Source organism: Rattus norvegicus, chromosome 6, assembly GCF_036323735.1.
Source record: "Rattus norvegicus strain BN/NHsdMcwi chromosome 6, GRCr8, whole genome shotgun sequence".
NCBI classification, from domain to species: domain Eukaryota; kingdom Metazoa; phylum Chordata; class Mammalia; order Rodentia; family Muridae; genus Rattus; species Rattus norvegicus.
Window position 1 is genome coordinate 56,858,895 of NC_086024.1, and position 22,268 is coordinate 56,881,162.

A 22,268-nucleotide genomic window follows, 5' to 3' on the forward strand; every position below is an offset into this window, starting at 1 on the left:
TATCTCTTGTCCTATGCTAGGAACTTACATATTTTTAAAAAATTTGCATTTACTTTGCTTTTCACTTTAAAATCTGATATAGGTAGATGTTCGTGCTGCTCATAAAAAACAATAGAGAATTTGCCTATAACTTGGATTACCTATAAAATGTGAATGATGCAGTGATATTTGTTATATGAGGGATAACAATAACAAGGAGACTCTACATATTCAGTAGGAAGGCAGTTGGGTGAATCTGTCATAACCGAGGGTGTCAACAGCTGCCTGAAGGTTATACCTCATGATAAAAGGTCAATTAAAAGCAAAGATGGAGTTATGGTTGCTAGGAGATTCCCCTGGCTTCAAGTGGACCCACAGTTGTCACACAGTTTTTCTCTACAGGCATAAAAGAGAGCCAGTGAATGCAGATTTCATATCTTGAGAAAAGCAAGATTGGTCACTTTGGCTTTGATGGTCGTCTACATCAGAGACTGTTGGCAACATTCAGAAGCTGGAAGATGCAGGAAAAGATAACTACTGGGAGATTCTGCACAGGGGCACAGCCCCACTGACACGTGCTGTTAGCTAATACGACTAATTCCACATTCTGATATGTACAACTGTCAGATAATAGATGTGTTTCTACTCTTACCCTTCGGTTTATGAAAATCTGTTCGCATAATTATGCCCCATCATAGCTCAATAAAACATGGAAGAAGTCATTGACATGATATTTATTTTTAGAAGAGCTAATTCTCTAAAAGAGAATTACACAGAAATTCAGCGTGCTTTGCCTTTCTAAGTCAATAGGTGTTTGAAAGTCAATGGGGGGGAGTGGTTGGAGGAAGACACCATACTTCTTCATAGGGGTTTCCCATGAGAAACTCAGAGGCAAAGTAGAGAGGCTGTCTTATCACCAGACAAACATGCCATGGTGCTAACATGGCTTTATCCAGAACATATTATTTGGCAGTTAAAACTTTTAATTAGCGATGTGGTTTGAACAGATGTTTGCCAAGTTTATATATTACAGAGGCTTAAAGAACAAGAGTCTTTGTTTTTCTGTTAATAACAGTTCTTCTATTTCAGGTGGTTTAAACGTCTTGCTTTTCTTAGGGGTAGTAAAAAAGAGAATATGGCTGATATTCCTATTTTGTTGGCTTTAATTAGATGCATCATATCTTCATGAGTACTTAACATCTGGCAAGAGGAAGAATGATATGATCCTCTCATCAAATGCCTATTGAGCAAAGTTTACCCTGGATAATAGAAGGAAAAATAAAGACTGAGAAAGGTGATCAGTTCTTAAAGAAAAAATTAAAAACAGGTGGAAGAAGAATTAACAACCTGGACAAGAGTGGAGGCAGAAGATGGAGCCAACGATGAGGCCAGTGTTTAAGCTTGTATGGTTTAAACAGTAGCAGTAAGAGAATAAAATCTGGAAAAGGAAGTGTTGGGGCCAAGATGGGCCTACTTCAAAAATGTTAAGGATAAGCATCTCAGAGGGATCTACCAGGGGTCTACAAACAGCATGAAGTTTACAATGGTAGATAATATCTTAGTGGTGAATACTGGAAAACAGTATGGACCCTGAGTTCCATCACAAAGCAAAAAACAAAGTTATCCAAAATTGTTATTGGTATCTTCAGTTGTAGAATAAGATCTCATATGTTTAAGAAAAAAAGTTGAAACTGTCTTCATTTTGATCAGTCTTCAATTTTAGGTATAAAACTTAGGCTAACCACCATCAGAAACACAAACTATAGGATAAGATAAGAAGCAGGTAGTGAGAAATGTTCAGAGAATACTCCAGAACATGTGGTAGAGGGCTTGTAAGAGCCAGAGATTGGGGCCTCCTGCTGTCTGTATTGGAATTTCAGTCCACAGCATGGCTGCTCTGACAAGGGATCACATCTAAAGACCCTCTAGGTCTGTATGCTCTCACTGGAATGCAGATGCTACACATCATTAATACCTCTGGCAGGAATGTAGGCATGAGCTTAGTATACACCTTTAAGCCATAACAATGAAGGTAAGGTTGATTTGTAGAATGAAGCAGCTATATTTGAAAGGGAAGTCTAATTGAGTGGTAGACAAAGCGACAAATCAGGGAAAGATTTGATAGAATGAGTCAGAGATAGAATATAACCAATGCTCAAGAGAATAGTAGAGGAAAAAGATTACTTAAGAGAGCAGCGTGCACGCGCGCGCACACACACACACACGCGCGCACACACACACGCATGCACACACACAGAGTTGGGGAAAGCAGTCAGTTTTACTGGGACAGAGTCAGGTTGCAGGTGGAGACAGAACCAGTCAAAGAGGAGCCAGAAAACCAGAACAGCCTACCAGAGGTAGTTTAAGGCCACACAGAGCAATTCAGTCAGAAGTAGAAAGAAGCCAGTTTTAATCAGTCAGCTTGGAGAGGGCTTTGGGTCAGAACATCTGCGTTGAACCAGCCAGCAAGAGTTCAGGAAGAGTTAGAAAGGGTGATCTTATTTAGCAGTAAGCCTCTGATGATGACATTTACATCTGGTGGATAAAAGTGACTTTCACAGTTGTTAATTGACATTTATGAATCTGCAGCAGTGGTTACCTGACTAAGACTTATACAAAATTAAGCCAGTCAACACTCCAGAATGAATGAGGTTGGGTTGGGGTCGGGGTACATGAGACCCCACCTCAGACTTGGAGATATTGGCAGTTGATGGGATGAGAAGAGGGAAAGTTATTTGTTTTTGTTTTTGATTTTTGACTTTTATGTTGTTTTAGTGTGGCTTCTGGTAAGTTGCCCATGTGCCAGTGGACAGCCCTACACTCTTGTCACTCGTGTGTGTGTGTGTGTGTGTGTGTGTGTGTGTGTGTGTGTGTAACTCTAACTGGACTTAGTTGGTTTAATAAAGGAAAAAATACATGAAGCTAGGAGGGGGTATGCTGGGGGGGGGTCAGGAGGAATTATAGGAGGGTAATGAGGGAGGATATAATCAAAATATATTGTATACGGTGTTAAAATTCTCACATAATTAAAGACTATTGGGAAAACTAAAGAAATTTCAGAAAACAGGGTGGAATTGTAGACACCTAGTGCTTTCCAGGCTGCCTCTGTGAAAGACACATCAGCAAAGACAGAAGTGTGGCTTGTAAGGCAGACATACAGGTCAGTGAAGTCAGAGTCTCAGAGACAGTAAGAGAATCGGAGAATGCCTAAATCAAATAATCAGGCAAACTCACAAAACTGAGAGTTCTGGGAATCCTTTTTGGATAGTTATCTGGGTATGATTCTGATAACATCATCAACTAGCAAAGGAACTTCTTTGGAACAACGCTGAATAACTGTCACTCTGAATGCCCTCATGCAGGCAACAGTGCGACAACTCCAGGTTTGATACCAAAAGCAAGAAGGCAAATGTCACACACTTTATGAGAGGGTTTGGAAATAGCATTAATAGAGGGTATCAACCAGCAGGCGTGGACAATGCTCACATTTATTAAGGCAACGATTAAGTAAAGCCTCTTAGAATCAGACTCTGAGCAAATGGAACCAAAGACTATCTCTCTCTCTCTCTCTCTTTTTTTTTTATTAACTTGAGTATTTCTTATTTACATTTCGAATGTTATTCCCTTTCCTGGTTTCCGGGCAAACATCCCCCTAATCCCTCCCCTTCCCCTTCTTTATGGGTGTTCCCCTCCCCGCCCTCCCCCCATTGCCTATCTCTTAATCCATTCTATGTTCTCGACATAACCACAGCTTCTGGCTGAGCCCAAGTGCTGAATGAAAAATTTGCTTTCATTTCCCTTGTCTCCTGCCTCACTCAGGAAATTTTCAAATAGGTGAACTATGAAGCTGTTCTATTTGAGCAGCTTGAATTAGAAGATTGATTAGTAATAAAATCCTCATTTCCATTTCCCCTCTAATTATATATAAAAGATATGCAACGCTGTGGACTATTCATTCCAATGTAATTTCTACAATGAGGTTGAACAATACTTTCTAACCAGTTTAAACCAGTAACATGGGAAAATTTCAAACTTACAAACTTATTGTCCATAACGACTTCCAGTATTTTGTCTTTTAGATAGACAATGGGGCTGGGGTTGAGAACTAGAAAATAGTCATAGTGTTTCTAAAGGCACTCCCTTCTCTTACTGAACTGGGAATTTGCCTGTGACCTCATATGATTCACATTGGATGTCCTGAGTAGGATGGCTAAATTCTAAAATTGACTCCATGTACTTTAAAGGAAGCTTATAAATGCTACCATGCCACCTTTGCATTTCTGGCACTGTATTTCTCTTGCTGCACTGAGCAGCACAGGCTTTCATCACTGGATCCTATATCATGTTTCCTTTCCTAACTTAGATCCCTGAATATTAGCCCAATTGTGCAGATCATTCCTAATGAGTATCCTTTTCTCTAGGCTGCTTATAAAGTTGTGTGTGTGTGTGTGTGTGTGTGTGTGTGTGTGTGTGTGTTTGCAATAAGTACACATATCATTTCTTCAAGAAAGCAACTAGTATTACAGTAATAAATTCTAAGAGAATCACTTTCCCTTTCATGTATAAGTAACTATAATGGAAACATAGAATCAGTCTTTAAAAATACCAATAGGAGCTAGATAATTACTCTTCATATCAGATTTTGAAAATAACCCTTTGTAGATAGAAACTTCAATCTAACATATTTTGTCCCTATTTTACTTTTGTACTGCCTCATATCATGTCACAGATCAAAAGCTCAGTTTGTATATTCGTCTATGGCAAACAAATTTGGATAATCCAACTTTAAGTGAAAATGTTTTATTTTTAGAATAGTTTATTTGAAAAGTTAAATAGATATATAAAGACTATATTAATTTGTGGCTTTAAATAATTTCCTTCCAATAGACAATATCTGCCTTGGCTGCCATTCAGTGATAAGTCCAAATGCACAAGCTATTTTTAAACCTTTAGAACACTGTGTATGATTGCACTGAAGTTAGTTAGCAAATGGTACATGTTAAAAGTCTTTTACTTTCTGCTTTTAGTATAATGGATATGATGTGCAGTTTTTCCCTTTACAATGACACTAAGTAGCTAATGTCAATTTTAAAAAAAAGCCCAAAGAATGAGAGGCTGGATTGTGAAGTAGCACTTGGTGAGCAAGCCTGCACCGCACCTGCTACTCTAGTACATAGAGTGAAGACTGAATTAAGGCACTACATGCCTAAGCCTTCCTGTGACTGCAAGCGAGCACGAAACAAGGAGATGCATGTGTGGGATTATTTTGTGGTGTCATTAAGCTATGTAGGTAGGATGATTGAACTCTATCTAGCACAAAGAGAGAAAAGTTATCTATTCCTATCCCTAAGCATCCATTAACCCGTATTATTCTCATCAAACTTGATTTTTTTTATGTGACTGAATATCACATCAACACAAGCTGCTGCTTTCTTGCTTGCTGACATTTCAGACTGTGGAGAGACGCCGTTCTTGAAGGTAAAACACAGTCCTAATCATGGTGCTTCATGTTCCTCTTGACAGTATGCATTCTCTAGTACCTAACCACAGTTTACATCATGAAAGTTACAGAGCGTGTCGCAGGGGAATACGGTATTTGTTTCACAAGCAATACACAACTGCAAAGTGAAGACCTTAAAGGACTAAATTATATTCGTAACATTTAAGAACCAAATAAAATCTGTATTTTGCAACGATTAGAGGTTTGCCCATATTTATGTTGTGCAGTAATTGGTTGTTGATAAAAGTGCTTTCAAAATAACACAGCTGCATCACATAAAAATAATGTTATCTGCATCGTTGGGAGCACAAAACTAAAGCACAACTCTGGCCACTGGAGAAATGACACTGTTAGGAGGAAGAGTGTGTGTGTTTGGGAATAACCTAGAGGGCAAGAGAAAATAAGCATGCTAAACTGTGCACTCCACCACTGATGCTGGCAGCAGGGATGGAGGAAGAATGACAGAGTGCTGCATGCGAATCCTGGTACTTAGGGATTTTGTCTTTAAGCAGTGAGGAGGCGATGGTAATCTGAAGAAACCCACTGAGGAAAAGCACAATGTCTGTAGGAAAATTCACACAAAATTTTGAATAGGAGAGTTGCCTGGCTCATAACTACCCATTAGAAGGAAGAGTGCTGGCCAGCATTTCACTTTTACATATCTGAGAACGATATAAACTCTACTCAGACATCTGGAGAGAATGGCCAGCTATTCCTCATGACACGCTTGATGTAAACAATTTTATTGTAAGAGAGACTGATTATGGGTTATTCATGAGCCGGGATGTCCAAGTGAGATAGTCCTTAGCTTTTTCCTGAACAACTAAGTAATTATGTTTGCTTTTGCGTCCTTAAGGTATAAAGAGGAAAGACGGGGCTCATGGGTCTCCTTGTCAGTATCAGACAGCACTGCTATGCAAGGAGCCCCAAAGACCTCAGAAGAGGCCTCACTAAGCCTAGTAACATTTAAACAAGATGGTTTCGTAACGTCATGTGAGCATCCGAACACAGAAGGTGCAATTAAGTGACTAGACCCCCGTTTGAGCCAAACTCACTTTTGTTTGATTTTTGATCTTTAAATATTAGAAAGTCTGTTCAGAGAGTATTTATGGGATGACTTAATTTGCAGTATGTCCAAACTTGGTGAAAACAATTTGCTATGATGCTTGGTAATCTCTGAATGGGATGATGGGTTTTCTAAGTGATGGTTAAGTCACAGCTTTGCCCGCCTTGGCCAATACCTGTGCTGTGGTAAAGGATAGTCACTAGCCATAAGTGACTATTTAAAGTAGCTTAAAGTACTCAAAAAAGTTCAATTCCAGATAATGCCAGCTCCATCTCCAGTGTCCATGCCAAATGGCTACCATGTATCTAGAGGCTACTGAACCATGCAATACCAGGTACAGAATGTTTCCATAACCATTAAAAATTCTACTGGGAAGTGTGGAGCTGCGGTATTCTTAAGGAGCCATAGATCTTAAGGACTGCTTCAGCATTTCAATAAATGCTCTGTGACTATTACTCGTACATATGTGAGATGTTTTAACATACACACAACAAAGCTGAAACAGTAAAAATAAAATGACACAAATTTCGTATCTGAAAAATGCAAGCATCTTGGTATCTTCTCTTAGCTATGCTTTCAAGGGGATTAGACCTTTGTTTTAACCCAAGAATGCTAGCAACCTCGAGATATGAAGTAGCTTCTCAAAAGAGGGATAGCTCATGTCATAAATGCCAGCTAGTCAGCCTGCCAGGATTCTACTGCAAGTGTCTCATTGGGAAGAATACGACCTCCTCAATGACCCACCCTTTACCACATCCTTAGGAGTGAGTTCAGCATGAAGGACTTGCTGTTGAGGAATTAAGGTATAACAAGCACACTCTTCAAGGACGTTTTTCTTTGCTTCTTTTCTTGTGTTTTGTTTGTTTTTCCAGACAGGGTTTCTGTGTGTAATAGAGAGCCCCAGTTGTCCTAGACTCTATTTGAAAACTAGCCTGTCCTTGAACTCAGAGATCCACTGGCCTCTGCCTCTAGAGTGCTGGGATTAAAGGTGTGTGCCACCCTACCCCATTTTAAAAGCCATCGAATCAGAAAGAAAAGAGATAAAAGCAATCTGATGTGTTAGAATTGGAAGATAACTGCTAACTTTTATTAAAACAAAATTATAGCAGCCGTGAGTACAGATACAGAGAGACCAAGAACACAGAGTTGTGGATGAAAGCAGGCTATTCTACATAGTGATAGATGGAAAAGACTGTAGCAGGCTAATTTCAGTAAAAATTGAAGACGAGTCACTAAGGAGCAAAGTGACGTCTAACAGAAGAGGCTGGGAGATTTGGAGAAAGACAGGGGCCCTTGATGATAAACTACACATCCTTCATAAGCTGTTGGTATGTGATCTATTAAAACACTAGGAAAGAAGAAGCTGCTTAGACACAGGGATGGAAACATCACTCTGCATGGCCAGATTCTCTGCCATGGGGGATAGGTTTCTCTTAAAGGAACCAGATAGCTGGATGAAAATGTAAAGAAAACAGCATCATAAATATTTCATCTAAAAAAATAAAAAATAAATACAATAATAAATACAATTTTATCTTTGATACAGTCACTAGTTATATCGAATGATAAATAAGTAGAGACATCATGTGGAATGTTTCCTCAGGGTTTCACATTCTATAGTTGTGAATTTTACCAATTAGGCTTTTTCTAAACTATACTCCTGACTTTACAACAGATGGCCAAACATTTTAGGAGTCTTAATTATTATTTTTTGCCAATTTTCCATTCCAATCTTATCTAATATGTCCTGTCTTCTTCTAATTGTGCATTTTATGGGGAATGAAAAATATTTCATTAGATTTTGCAAGAGCGAACAATTATGTTGAATATGAGATAAGATTAGGAAAGAGCAGTCATTTTTTTTCACCCATGATGTTTTCAAGTAATTAAAATTTTCTTATCATAATCTTCATGAAATTAAATAATAAATCTCCTCTTACAATACCATTGGTCTATTCTCATTAGATGAGAAATCTGAAATTCAAAACACTTCGATGGTCACAATGTTTAGTGACAAGGTTACGAAAAGAAATGCCATTCAAATTCCTTTAAATTTTGTCCTGGCATTAATAATTCCTTTCACGAATGTGACACCACCATAGTGGCAATTGCTATGGTACTGGGATGGCCATATGTCAGGCACCGTTCATAGGACTGGCATGAAGGACTTTAATTGCTCACCGAGGAAATACGTTCCATCATGTACTCTTGAAAGAAACTGAAGATAGAATGTATGGGAACCATACAGATCCAAGGTAAGCACATTTCTCAGACATATCCGTATGAGGCCAAGCCATATTATTTCCATATCTTGTCTTTCTAGACTATACTGGCTTTTCTCCACTAGTTTCCCCTTCAAGTAGGTATGTTGGCTTAAGCTTTCAACCTTCTTATAAGGCTGATTAATTATTCCACAGTTCCCAATTGGTACTTATCTTAAGCTTTAATTACCAACCCTATTAATTGTATATACAATTAGTAAAACCAGGTCCTCATTTATTGAACTATGAATTTCAATTCATTATAGTCATGAAATCTAATATAATCATACTAAATATTTGGGTCAAATAGTCTTAGGAACATTATTTTCTACTGTGATCACTGTGATTTTTAAAGTGAAAATTTTTATATTATGAATTTATATTATTCATTTATCACAGGCACTATTACTAATCAAAACCGATTAAATATTATAGTACCATATACCATAATAATTACCAATATGCATCAAATATTAAATGCAGTTGTCTTGTATTAATAAATTTTATTTTTGAAGTACCTGAGGTTTCTGATTATTGCATAGTCAAAAATTGCTTTCATTTTTTTCTGACATAATCAGAAGGTCACAGGTTGATTAAAACCAGAAAAACATAACGAATTTAGTTCTTATAATTCCCAACTGTATAGTCTAGTTTATTCTCTATTCCACAATATGTAATAACACTTCTTTTTTCAAAGTAGCAGCTATGACTATTCTGTTGATTCCATTAATGAAAAATAAGGGATACATAAATGGGGGCACAGAATAAAAACATCTACATCTCATAACTGTATTGGGATTCCAGTAAAGGAAGAGTGGGTTAAAACCGAGTGACCAGGAAGAGAGAGGCTACTTAAGAATCAAGTCTTAGTGGAATCTCAAGACAATAGTGATTTGGGGATGGAGAAAGCAGAAACCAGAGAAAACGGAATCCTGTAGCAAATACAATTTTAGCAATTTTTTTTTTAAAGTGGCCAGTTCCAGCTAAATGGCACAAATGTTCATACTATACCATTCATACCATAAAGATAGAACTTTTATTTTCTATCCTATCTTTTCTGCTTTCAATAATTTTACAAAAGAAGCCAAAAGAAAAAAGAAAAAGAAAAACACAGCTTGAAGAGTGAATAAAAACTCTAGTTTAGACTCACAGTTTGGAATTGCTAGGGATTTAACAATTAACTACAAGTAATGCATCCAAGTCTCTAATTGAAGAAGCTGAGAACACCTCAGAGCAGAGCAACATGAAGAACTAAGAAGGAAGGAAAAGGGAAGTGTTGAATGGTCAGATGGCTCAGCAGGTGAAGCCTAAATTAAAGACTGGACTTTGATTCCCAAGACGCACACGGTGAGAGGAGAGAACCAACTCCTGCAACTTGTCCTCCGACCTTCACACATACACACGTGTGTGCAGGCTCACACATACATCCACACAGAGAGACACAAATGAATAAAACATAATACTGCCCTTAATAAAAATCTTAAAAATACAAATCCCAGTCACTGATAAGCTCATCGGGAGACAGAACAATGTAGAAGAGAATGAACTTGATGCATACGGACGACAGTTCTCCTTCTACAAGAATGAATTTGAAAAATGAAACAGAAATCCTTCCATTTATGTGGCAATAAAAAGGTTCAGGGATCTATATGGAAGAGGGTACTGAAAGATTGTAAGAACCAAAGGTAGCAGACATTTTAGGACTCACTTTTCAAGGCACAGCAGGGCTGATATACATATGAACCTTCTGAGATAAAGACTCATAGCACAAGACATATACAAGCTCAAGGTGGACAAAACCCAGAAGGGAGGAGCACAAATGGACAAAGTGCCACTCCTCGACAAGAAACTATTAGCAAATAATATTTGCAGAATGAGGGAGACTCAATTTCTTCAATGAAGTGACATTGCTATGTCCGCCATTCTCCAGGGTGCACACCCCATGCTCAGGAGCAGTTAGACAACGTAAGTCCCACAGCATTGTTTTTGATAGCTTTTTTGAGAAAGCACAAGGGCAAGAAAGTGAGATAGTGAGCCAGAGAGTAAGAAAATGAGAAAGAGAGAGACAGAGAGGCAAACAGAGTCAGAGAGAAGGGAACACTATCATGACGTTGGGAGTTCTTATCTGGGGAGAGTTGAGATGGGAAAGAATATAAAAATACACTCTATGAAATTCTCAAATAACATTAGCAAAGCAAAATAAAAGCAAGCAAGCAAGCAAACAAAACCAGCAGCAAGAAAAGAAATGAAGAGAGCAAAACGATGCTAAATTATCAGTTTGCTTTAATCAGATCTAGAATGTTTTGTCCTCTAACTTGACATGCATGAGTACATTGCAAAGCGGTTTTAGAAACAAAATGCAGAGAACGTGCTACCATGAGACTGAGATTCTGAAAGACACAGCTCTTTACTGTGGAGGTTAATTTTTTGGAGATGTTGTGAAGGAAGTCATAGGGTCCTGTGTACTTTATGAAGCACGTGCTTGAGAAAGTGTACAAACTGGGGGCTGGAGAGATGACTCAGTTGTTAAGAGCACTGACTGCTCTCCCAGAGGTCCTGAGTTCAATTCCCAGCGACCATATGGTAGCTCGCAACCATCTGTAATGGGATATGATGCCCTCTTCTGGTGTTTCTGAAGACAGCGTCAGTGTACTCATATAAATAAATAAAAATATCTTATAAGAAAAAAAGTATACAAATTTAAAAAGACCTACTTATCACTAACATTGTTATGAATTTTGAAGGATGGATGATTGTTTTTGCTTGTTTTTTGACAAACTTTGATAGGCAAACTAGGCGCTCACTTGCAAAATACAGAAACTAAACAAAGCCATTATACATCTCAACATTACCTCATAATTCTAAATGTAAGGTATAAGGTCATAAAATTTCTCATAAGACAATATAGATGCTCATGTGTTTAATAAGACTTTATAAGACCATACTAAAGGCATTGTGCTTGAAACAATATACTGCTAAGTTTAACCCTTGTTAAAAGGGATGATCTGTATACCAAAAGACACCAACCAATGAAAATAATTAGAGCCCACCTTGTGGGGGAAGAATAACCCAGCAGAATGCTTAATTTGGTTCATTTAACTTGAAAGCATCTTCACACAAAATCCTGTAGCTCTGTTAGCAACCACCCAAACTTAGAAGCAAGAAAAATGGCTTTAGCGGGCAAATTGGTACAACAACTGTGGTTCATAAATATGAAGGAATATTATTCATTGATAATATTTGATAAGATTCAAGTCATGAAAGACTTATAAATTTAAATGTATGATGCTATGGTAACTATTCTTGGTTGTCAACTACATATGGAATCAATTAAAATGCATACGGCTGGTCACACCTATGGGGATTTTTTTCTTAATTAAATCTTTGAAGTGGGAAGACTAGCTTCTAATCTGGATCTTTGAGGTAGGAAGATCCACCTTTAATTGGGACAACACCTTCTGCTTGCAGCCTAGATAAAGGACACAGAAGAAGAAACTCTTCTTTTGAGTGTTTGAGTGTTCTTGCCTTTGCTGACAAGTCTATTCCTTCACTGGCATTAAAGCCTACTTCTTCAGTATTCTGCTGAGACATCCAGTCTTGTGGACTTAATGGCTACTAGAATCTTGAGCCTTCCAGTCATAGGGAGCTATTGTATTAAAAGTACCAAAGCCTGCAGTCATTCAAATACCCCACCTCTAAATATAGAGATTCATTCTATAAGTCCTAATACAAATACCAAAGAAAAGAAGTCAATGTGAAATGGGTGCATCCTATACAAGTCTATCTATATGACATTAGTGAATTGCACAGAAAGTATAAGGATTTATTTGTTCATAATTTTGAATATGAGTGTTTTTTCCTGCAAGTATAATGTTTGACATTGATATGCCTGGTACAGATGGACCTAGAGAATGGCATTGGATCCTCATGGAATAGGATTTTCAGACCATTGTTATCTACTATGTGTTGGTATGATCTGAACCCTCTTTCTTTACAAGAGTACAAGTAAGCCATCTCTCCAGACCAAAGCGGGGGGGGGTAAATCAAAAGAATTACTACATAAGTATTTTAAGGTTGGTAGTATGGAAGAATGGGTCATAAACTGGCTTTTGAAGGCAATGATACAATTCTGTGTAAAGCTATAATGACAGATAGATAATTTGCCGTCATGTTACCCTGAACTTTCAGGTTAATTACAGACTCTATTAATGGTAATGTGGGCAGTGGCTGAAGGGAGGAGAGCTGGCTCAGAGGATAAAGTACTTGCTGGGCAAGTGTGAGGTCTAGAGAGTGTATCTTCCACACTGAAGTAAACACCAGACGGGCATGGTCGTGTTTCTGTGATACCGACTGTAGTCAGAGACAGGACTTCTTAGCTAGATAGGTGGATTTGAGGAGTTACAGGTTCAGCAGAACTACATCGCCCTTTTAAGTAAAGCGAAGAGCAGTGGATTAAGACATGTAATGTCACCCTCCGGCCTCCAGCACCCAGGGGAATGCACACTCACATGCATGAGCCCACAAGCACTGAAGCACAGGCATCCATGGTCACCACCTATACATGCACTGAAAGCTAAGTAGACACTACAAGATACTGATCGGGACCCACATAAGTAAACTGTGTCACTTTCTCAATCTACAAATCAAAGACTATTCTAAAGATTAAAGTTTATTGATCTTTTTTTTAAAAAAAAAAAGTCAAGTAAAAAATAAAAGCACAGTGCAGTCAGTTCTCCCTACATGCCAAAGCCTTGAAGAAAGCTTGCGACTTCTCTTAGACCTCATGCCAAGTTCTGCAATGCCACGGAACATATAAAACTATAGAAGAAACTATAGAGAAAGGAAGAAGGAGGGGGTGATCTGAAGACATTTTAAGGAAACGGTCTTTTGTTAACTGTGGTTTGCAATGACTTGACGAGTTCGCTGAGCATCCACAGCCCGACTGCTGCACAGGGAGAAGTGCAAAGCAGTCGGTCCCAATCCTGTCTCCTTTCCAGTTTACTTTATGTGCAAAATTCCAACGGCCTTCCACAACCTTAACGTGTTTGGACCCCATCCATCTTTGAGTCATATTCTGGTACTGCTGACCATGAAAAATGAATGTTTCAGTAGGGCTGGAATAGTCTTATTAGCCAAAAGTCAAGCTTTATATGGTTTGTGCACTTTAAGAGGTTAATATTCCCTGCCAGCTTGCTTTGTTCAGAAGTATTAAGTGGAAAGACTATAACATTCAAAGAAATGCAAAGTTCACTGGGTAAGACCTTGATAATATAATGGAGTATTAAACCTCTAGAAAATTTTGTCATAATATTTTATGAAACATATGCACATACTGGAACAGAGTCCAAATTAAATGGTTTTGAAGGTCAGTTCAAAGTCACCGTGCACTCAAGATCTCTAGGAGAAATATGCACTCTTTTGAAAAATACCAAGGCCCAGAATCTCCCTTCTTTACTTTGTTATCAATCCTGTAATACGCTGGAGAAAGAGGGGAACTCTAGTTCTACAGTGACAATACTGTTTGCATTCAAAGCGTATCCCAGTGTCCCTATCAACTGACTCTTGTGTTGAAGAACAAAAAGAAAATACTCTAAGCATGGATAAAAATACATTAACAATTATGTTATTACCAATTTCAAAGCCAGTTATGCACAGCCATTAATTATAAGATAAACCAAACCAAAACAAATCCCACCTAAGGCTGCAGAAATAGCTCAGTAGTTAAGAACACTGGCCGCCCTCTCAGAGGAAATGTCTTCAATTCCCAGCACCCAACGGCAGCTCACAACTGTCTGTAACTCCAGTTCCAGGGCCTCTGACACCGTCATACAGACAAATGTGCAGGCAAAACACCAATGCACATAAAATATTTTTAGAAAGAAAATAAATAGGCATTTATTAGCTAAACAGATTAGAGGGCCAACTCTGATTCTCCCAATAGCCCAAGATCAAAGAAACAAAGGTCTACTTTGCATGAGGAAGATCAGACTTCTGCAAGAAATAAGACGTCTACAGCTGGCTGTTCCTCATTTGTCCTATCTGATTGTAGGACTGTCCTGAAAGCTCAGAGATATGCACTGCTTAAGGGCCATCCTTGGGTCTACCTTAATCTATTTAAAACCATTAGGACTTTTCTCATTCTTCTGCCAGTTTTATTCTCTAAACCTTAATAGTGACTACAAGGAACTCAATAAATGGTCAGGATGAAAGCAGTAAAAACCTTGTAGCACTGTATGCAGTTCAAAACACAAAATTGGTTATTTCCCAAGTTCTTTTAGGTCTGAGGAGCATCCAAGTGTACAGCAGAAGTAGACAATGTGGCCCTAATGACAAAGACTGACTCTGTCCTAGCATTCCTGGTACTACTTCTCCCGGATGATTGCTGCCAATATTCTAGCTTCAGTTCAATGTGATGTAACTTTGTAGAGAAAAATGAGCCAGCCTTAAACGAATTCCTCAATTACCATGTCCATTGTATCATGGCAACATTTTATTGCTTACTACTTTCAAATTGACCTTTTAGTCAGTGGATCATAATAAAATGATGAAGTACTTGTCATTAATTGAAATATTATTGAAAACTTACTGTGATCTTCTATAGCGTACAAAGCTAAGCCTTATTTCCTCACAGCTCAATTGGCAACATACCAAATGGGTATATGTCTGAAGAATTTGAAGATTCTGCCTATTTGTAAATACTGAAGAGAATATCTGAGTATTGTTTTAGTGGAGAAAACAATTGTAGCTAATTACATCACACTTTTCTTAGTCAGACAATGGTAACTGAAAAAGGAATATTCTGAAATCCTATAGCAATTTCAAAGCATTAACAGCTGCTCAAGAACTTGATAGCTAGAATGTTTGAAAATGTTTGGTTTTGCATATCAGTGGGCTGATACTTTACAAAGATCAGAGTTCCAGCAGAAAATGAACACGTTCCAAATATTGGGCAGCTACAGAAAACATACCACTCGATAGACCATGGCTTTTTAACATGCCTTATGCAGAGCATAAAGCGGCAGAGAGGACTTCTTGAGTATGTACCCAGATTCAGATCAGGGTGCCTAACACGTACCCCAAACAAAATTTTGTTGTGAATTGGGAATTTTAGTGAGAATAAATTAATAGTTTGTTACTCATTCTTCACAGAGGAAAAAAAACAAACTGTTCTCACAGCCATCTAAAGTACCAGGATCTTAGTACTCATTCGTTTTGGGGGCAGAAAGGAATTTCTTTCTGAATGCTTGGTGGCCCGAGATGCCACTCCTCTCAAGGGCACCATCATCTCTAAGTCAGAGTCTGGTCTCCATGGTATTGGATGGCGCTCTTTTGAATGTGTAACTCATGAGGAGCTTTTTGTCATAAGGAGACAAATATTTCTTTCCTCCTCATGACATCTTGGGCTCTCTCACCACAGTTCCTTCCCCAACTACTGCAACGTCATAAAATTCCTGTAAATAGTGCCTACACATGCCACTAAGTATTCAGGCTGTAATTATCAGAACTTTTTTTCAGCCAGTGTTCATAAACTATACCCCAAGTTTTTAAAATGAATAAAGCTATTCTTCTTCTCTTCCCTGCTTTTGTCCTAGAGAAATTCACTTACAGGAAAGATGATGTGATCTGTTGGTAGCAATGTAAACTTCAGGTGCAATACGTGAAGCTCAGGCATTCTGCCCTTTGCATTGCTCCTGCTGAAGTTCTACACCCAACTTCCTAGAAACACCCAAATCTCTGGGCTATCAAAGTAAAAGGTAATGATTGCCCTCTGAAGCTTAAGCACCCTTTCCCTGTATTTGGGACCATATAAACTGAATGAGTGGCAATACATTCTTCTTCAGGATTGATTTTATTTTTAAATCTTTATCATGCCACAGGTAAATTATCTGACAGAAATTAGCTACAGCATGTGTTTGTATAGTCTACACCCATCTAAATTACTGCAAATCGCTTGTAAAAAGGAATATAATTATTTGAAATCATCACTCTGTGGACTTTACACACAAATTTCAGAGATTTTTTTCCCTAGAGTAAAATAAAACAGATTAACTATCTATGAAAACCTATCTGGACGTTGTTGGATGTAAAACATTTTAGATCTTTTGAAAAGCTACATTTCCTAAACATTGATATCTCTAAAACAGGATGCATACACATCTTATTATCTAGCTATTTTTTTAAATCTATTATAGCTGGGGGAGCATACACACATTAAAAAAATCATGTTAGTGACATTCTAAAGGAACAGAAGACGGGAAAACATATACACACATTAGAGTGAAAAATACTGTCCATTAAACTGTAAAACACTGTAAATTGTGTATCTTCACAGTGAGATTAACAGGGATATCTACACTGAGGGCTGTCGTCTGGAGAACATTAGTTAAATAACTCAGAATTAAGAATCGGTTAAACTGAGGTTCACTCCACCAATAATTGCAATGTTAAAATTTTAAAAATATTTTTGGGCAAAATCAAGCTTACTATATATATTTTAAGTATGTTTAAAAAGGAGACAAGTAAAGGAGGATATTACAAGCATTTAAAATGAGCAAAAGTTATATTTTCTGAAGAATGACATGCCCATTTTTCTTTATTCTAACCTCTATTGCTAATCCAGGTACGACGAACTTTTCAATATTCTGATACTTTGATTATATAGCGAATGGACTCATGCAGAAATAAAGAAAGGATAATTACACATCTACATGCCTCTGTATGTGTAGGCATCATGTGTGCGTGTGATGGTGGCATGTTTGTTTCAATGTGGCATTGAGTAAGGGGAGCTCTACCTACACTCCGAGTTCTTTAATTTTCATCTAGTGGAGAGCAAAACAAAAGGGAGGATGCTATGAGAAAGTAAACACAGTCCTTGTGTCGACTTACCTGTTTTTCGCAAGGGGAAATCATCCTTGGTATCTTGGGCTCCTGGTAATGTGTATTTGTAGGATGGAGACGTTCCACTGAGGGGTGGAGAGCTTTGATCCAGTGATGTGTGGTGGGCAGCCCTGCGGAAAGCAAAGAGGGTTCATATTGTTGCTACCTTATTGGCGCGTGTGACTTAGAAACATTCAGCTTCATTATGCTGCCCAGTGAGTGCCTCAGCTGCATTTATGTCCTTCCCTCTTAGTGCATCCAAACCACAGCCTCGTGCATCCAAGTTCACTGCAGCAAAATACGGAATGGTGCAGGAGCCCCAGAAATAGGCACCTTGCACTTGATCACTCAGTCAAGTGGAGAACTTCATTTTGTTAGAAGTAAGGATTGAGATTTCCATCATCTGAAATTACTGTGTATGAGAGTTCCCCAAAACATTACAAAAGAAAAAGCTACCATTTGGATCCTTTGGAATCACCACAAAAGAACAACCACAGCAGAAGTGAGGATGGCCAAAGACCTTGTTACTGCCAGATTGCATAGCCAAGACCAGAAAGATGCTCTTTGCACTAAAAAGACATCAGTGCCAGAAGCCTCAGAGTCCTGACTCCCATGGGCATTCCGCATGTGTGGGAAGGAAAGCACATTCTCCTTCGATAGAAAACTAACTCTTAAAAAATATCTTCTCTGCCTTGGAGGAATATATTGAAAAGAAGCAATTGTGCTACTGGAGAAGGCTTTAGAGGATTGAACTCAGATGACCCAGTGTGCACAAATATCACATAATGGAGAAAGTGCCCAGGCCACAGGGCCACTGCCACGCTGTGGGTCCATGACAGACTTTTAATTGAGAAATACCTTCTCATCAACTGACTTACTGAAGATCATTTCCCACACTTGTAACTGGTAAAAAGCACCGAAATGTGTCATTATGCCCATTGTATGCAGAGGGAGACTGATCCCTTAAGGATTCAAGGAAATTGCCCAGAGTTACTGTGTCAATTCCTAAAATGAATGATTTTTAGGGCTAGCTGGGCCTATATTCCATGCAAACGAGTAAAGGTCACTACTAACATGGGGCGCCATGTCTAATATACTCAAGGGAACTGCTGAAGAATTCTCCACAGATGAACTATTTCCTAATAGTTGTTTCTCATTAGAGACTTACGTTATCTTTTCTTTAAATCTGTTAACTCTGAAAGCATTATGAATCAGTCAGACATTATGCAGAGACAATTTTAGGTAACACAATCATATTTCTTTCGGGTTAATTGGTGATACTAACTGGTTTCTCAGGCTGACTGACACAAAGGACACGATTGTTGAGATGTCTGGAATATTTTGGAGTCTGCCTGTTACCTCAGTTTTGGATAAACAGGAGAGAAGTCACCCACAAAACAGACTTGGAAGTAGAGTGACTCTTCTGTGAAACTCTTGGCATGCTTCCAAGTTCTATAAAAGAATTAGTATTTTATCCTGTCCTTGATACAAGTGATTGAAAAATACATTCACAGAAAAATGTTAAGGTCGTTCAAGAAACACGTTTATGTGAGAGCTGAATCCATTACCCAGTAGGCTACTATCAAATGTGATTTGTATATCTAGTGTTTGATCTGATTATGAGGGGGGAAACTACAGTATTCCAATCTCACAGAGAAAAGAATTGCATTTTCTGTAATATGTCTGGTGGACATGGGGAAAATGAGACTCCATAGCAGCTCTAAGAACACCATGCATCTTGACGTCTGTCCGCATCTCAGAGGCCAAACTCTTATTTCCCTGTTGGAAGAAAGAGAGCTGCAGTGGGCGGGGCTGGAGGCCTTAGCAAAGTCTTCACTTTGTCTATATCTCTTCCTCCCTCACCTTCATTTCCTTATCTTTTTCTTTTAAAAGGTAGAAAAAAATGGGCCGAATTTCCCAAAATAGCTCTGGTTTCCGTTTTATATTAGGCCAAGTGAAACAAAGTAAAACCACAATGTGCTAAACGTTTATAGATTCTGCACAGGCATCAGGTACCCTAGATGAGGATTCAAAACGATCTCTGGGTCCACCGGGATTCCAGGAATGTATTCAACAAAGAAGACGGTCCTCCCTGCCCTCAAAGTGATAAATGCTAGGGATAACTGAGCACTGCTCACTCCTATTTACTCTATAATTTTTTTTTGTTGTTTCCTTGTTTTCCCTTCCCAGCTCTTCCTGGAAATAAGAGCTGTTGAGATCCTTTTTGTGAAGTACAAAGCTGATCCTTAGAGATTTCCAGGAACTTGTCAGTTCTTGAACAACTGAGAAGTGGCAAGCCCAGAATTTTTGCCCAGTTCAGCCGGAGAGAACCTGTGTGCTCTCTCCCCTCCCCCCAGGATGTAAACAGCCAAACACAGAACATACGTGTACCAGAGCTTGGGATGGCGGCCCACGGAATGATTCTTTCCATTGGTTGGAGTGTCTTTCGTTGCTGATTTACTCAATAGGAATTCTTGAAGCTTCTGCTTAACCTCTGTGCTTGCCACCGCCCCTGAAACACACACACAGGGACACAGACACTGACTGTGAGTTACTTCCTCTCACCACTCAAGAACGCTCAACAAAGGTCATGAAGAAATATCCCTGGCCACAGCATGTGGAGCTTTCCTATTAAAAGAAAAAAATCTAAACCGGCTTTAGAAAATGGCAGAAGTCTACATTATAGATTATCAAAAATACCTTCAATGAGTTCTTTGATTGTTTTTATTGGAAGGGAATTCGTCTATCATCAATCCATCTTTAAATTTAAAGAGAAAATTGCTGACAGTTGGGGCTGTGCTTAATGGTACACTGCTTGCCTAGTATTGATGAGGCTGTATGTTCAATCCCCAGCACTTACAAAAAAACAGATGAATAAATGGAAACGAAACACTAGTTTTGAATATTATTTTATCTTTTTAAAATTAGGAATTTTTAAATTCCTAATATCTTTTTAAAATTAGGGAATGTTGAAGATAACTACAATACTTTAAAATGATCTTCTAAGTTCCTTGTTAATAAATTCAACATTGTCTTAAAAATTCATTTCAGTATTAAACAAATAAATCGTGTTGGTAATTTCAGTTCAAATCACCAACCACACTTTAAACTTTGCAACGACCTGAGCTTGAACTGCCTGGATAGAGGGCAATCATTTGGATCTGTCTCCCTCTTGTGGACCATTGTTTTGCAAACATTCTGCCTTTCCAGAGCCTTTCCAGAGTCTAAGTACACCAAAAGGGAACTGAGGCACTCTATGATGTTCAGATCAAGGACTGCTTGGGCAGGAAGAAGAAAGAATTGAAAACATGTAGGTATTACTTTGTTACAAAAAGGGGAGTCTTAAACACTCGATCATTTTAGTACAATGTTATTTTCAAAGTCCAAAAACCAGGCTGTGTTTGCCAATGCTGTGTTGCTTTCCCGTCAAGCTCTACGGAGCTAACATCAACAGGCACTTTAGTCTACACGTTATTCTTTCAATCAGACAAGGACATTTTTGACAAGTTTATTTCCATTGTTTATCAGGTTCCTTGCGACGGTCAGTTAAAGATTTCGGAAGAGAGTGTGGCTGTTACCCTGGTGCCTCTTACTTTCTCGTCCTCTATCTTTGCCTCTGAGAGGAGGAAGCTGCTGCTCTCTGCGATGCCTCTCTACTTCCTGTTCTTGCCTCTGCTGCTCCAGTTTCTGCTCCTTTTCTAGGAGTTCTTGCTGTTGTTTTATGGCTAGAAGTTCCTGTTGTAACTTGCGAGAAGAGAAAGACATGAGAGTGTGCAATTTCTTTAAGGTTCAAAGTCATCACTCACTGCCCCAAATTGCAATGTTATCAGCTTTTGCAACTTGATAGTATTTAGTTTGTGCTTCAACCACCTTTTTTATGATTGAAATATGAAGACAGGAAACTAAAGTCAGGATGTTTTTTTTATATCAAAAACAAGCAAGCTTTTAGATGATTCCTTTACTTGTGGCTCCCCGTCAACAATTGTTACCAAAAACACCCAGGTGATTTGAATGCTGTTGGCTTGAACTTTAGTTCCCTTCCCTGTGTGCCTACAAAATGCCAGAATATTCAAAGACAGAGACAGCCCAGGCGTCTATTATACGAAGCCTTTCGCGCTATACCTAAACAACAGAAATCATTAGTTCTTTACCCTTGGATACAGTATAAAGCTCGAGCGAATAGAATGGTAAGGTGTGAGTAAATTTGGGGAAAGGCTACCTGAAATGGAACAAACACTCCCCACCTCACAGAGACTTTCCTTACTAGAGTGAGGTGATCTACATATTCATATATGTCTCTAGAAAATACAGAATCTTCAGAACTGTCACTAACACGGAAAGTTCAGGATCAGAGACGGGGTTGCAAATGAAATCACTTCCACAAACTGGACCTCCATGCACTTTCCTTTGGGTTGCTGAATTCTCTGAGTTTACTTCAAACTATGCATAGCAAAATAGGAAGTTGTTATGACACTTTCAAAATATCAGTTACCTTCCAGACCGAGAATATATATAATCTATATCTATGTCTATATCCATACCCTTATCTCTATGTAGTTATCTATCTATTATTTTTCTGTCTGCA

At 38.5% G+C, this 22,268-nt stretch overlaps 1 protein-coding gene across 38 annotated transcripts in view; it reads right to left on the reverse strand.

Annotated features, from left to right (window-relative positions):
• Positions 1-22,268, reverse strand: part of Hdac9 (histone deacetylase 9) — an 862,183-nt gene that overhangs the window by 369,423 nt on the left and 470,492 nt on the right. For 18 of the 38 annotated variants that reach the window (XM_063262495.1, XM_063262482.1, XM_063262496.1 and 15 more), the window contains 3 exon segments: positions 21,277-21,427; positions 20,069-20,195; positions 17,693-17,814 (listed from right to left, as the gene is read on the reverse strand). In XM_063262495.1, the coding sequence (XP_063118565.1) occupies positions 17,693-17,814; positions 20,069-20,195; positions 21,277-21,427 (400 nt within the window). 38 annotated transcript variants of the gene reach the window in all.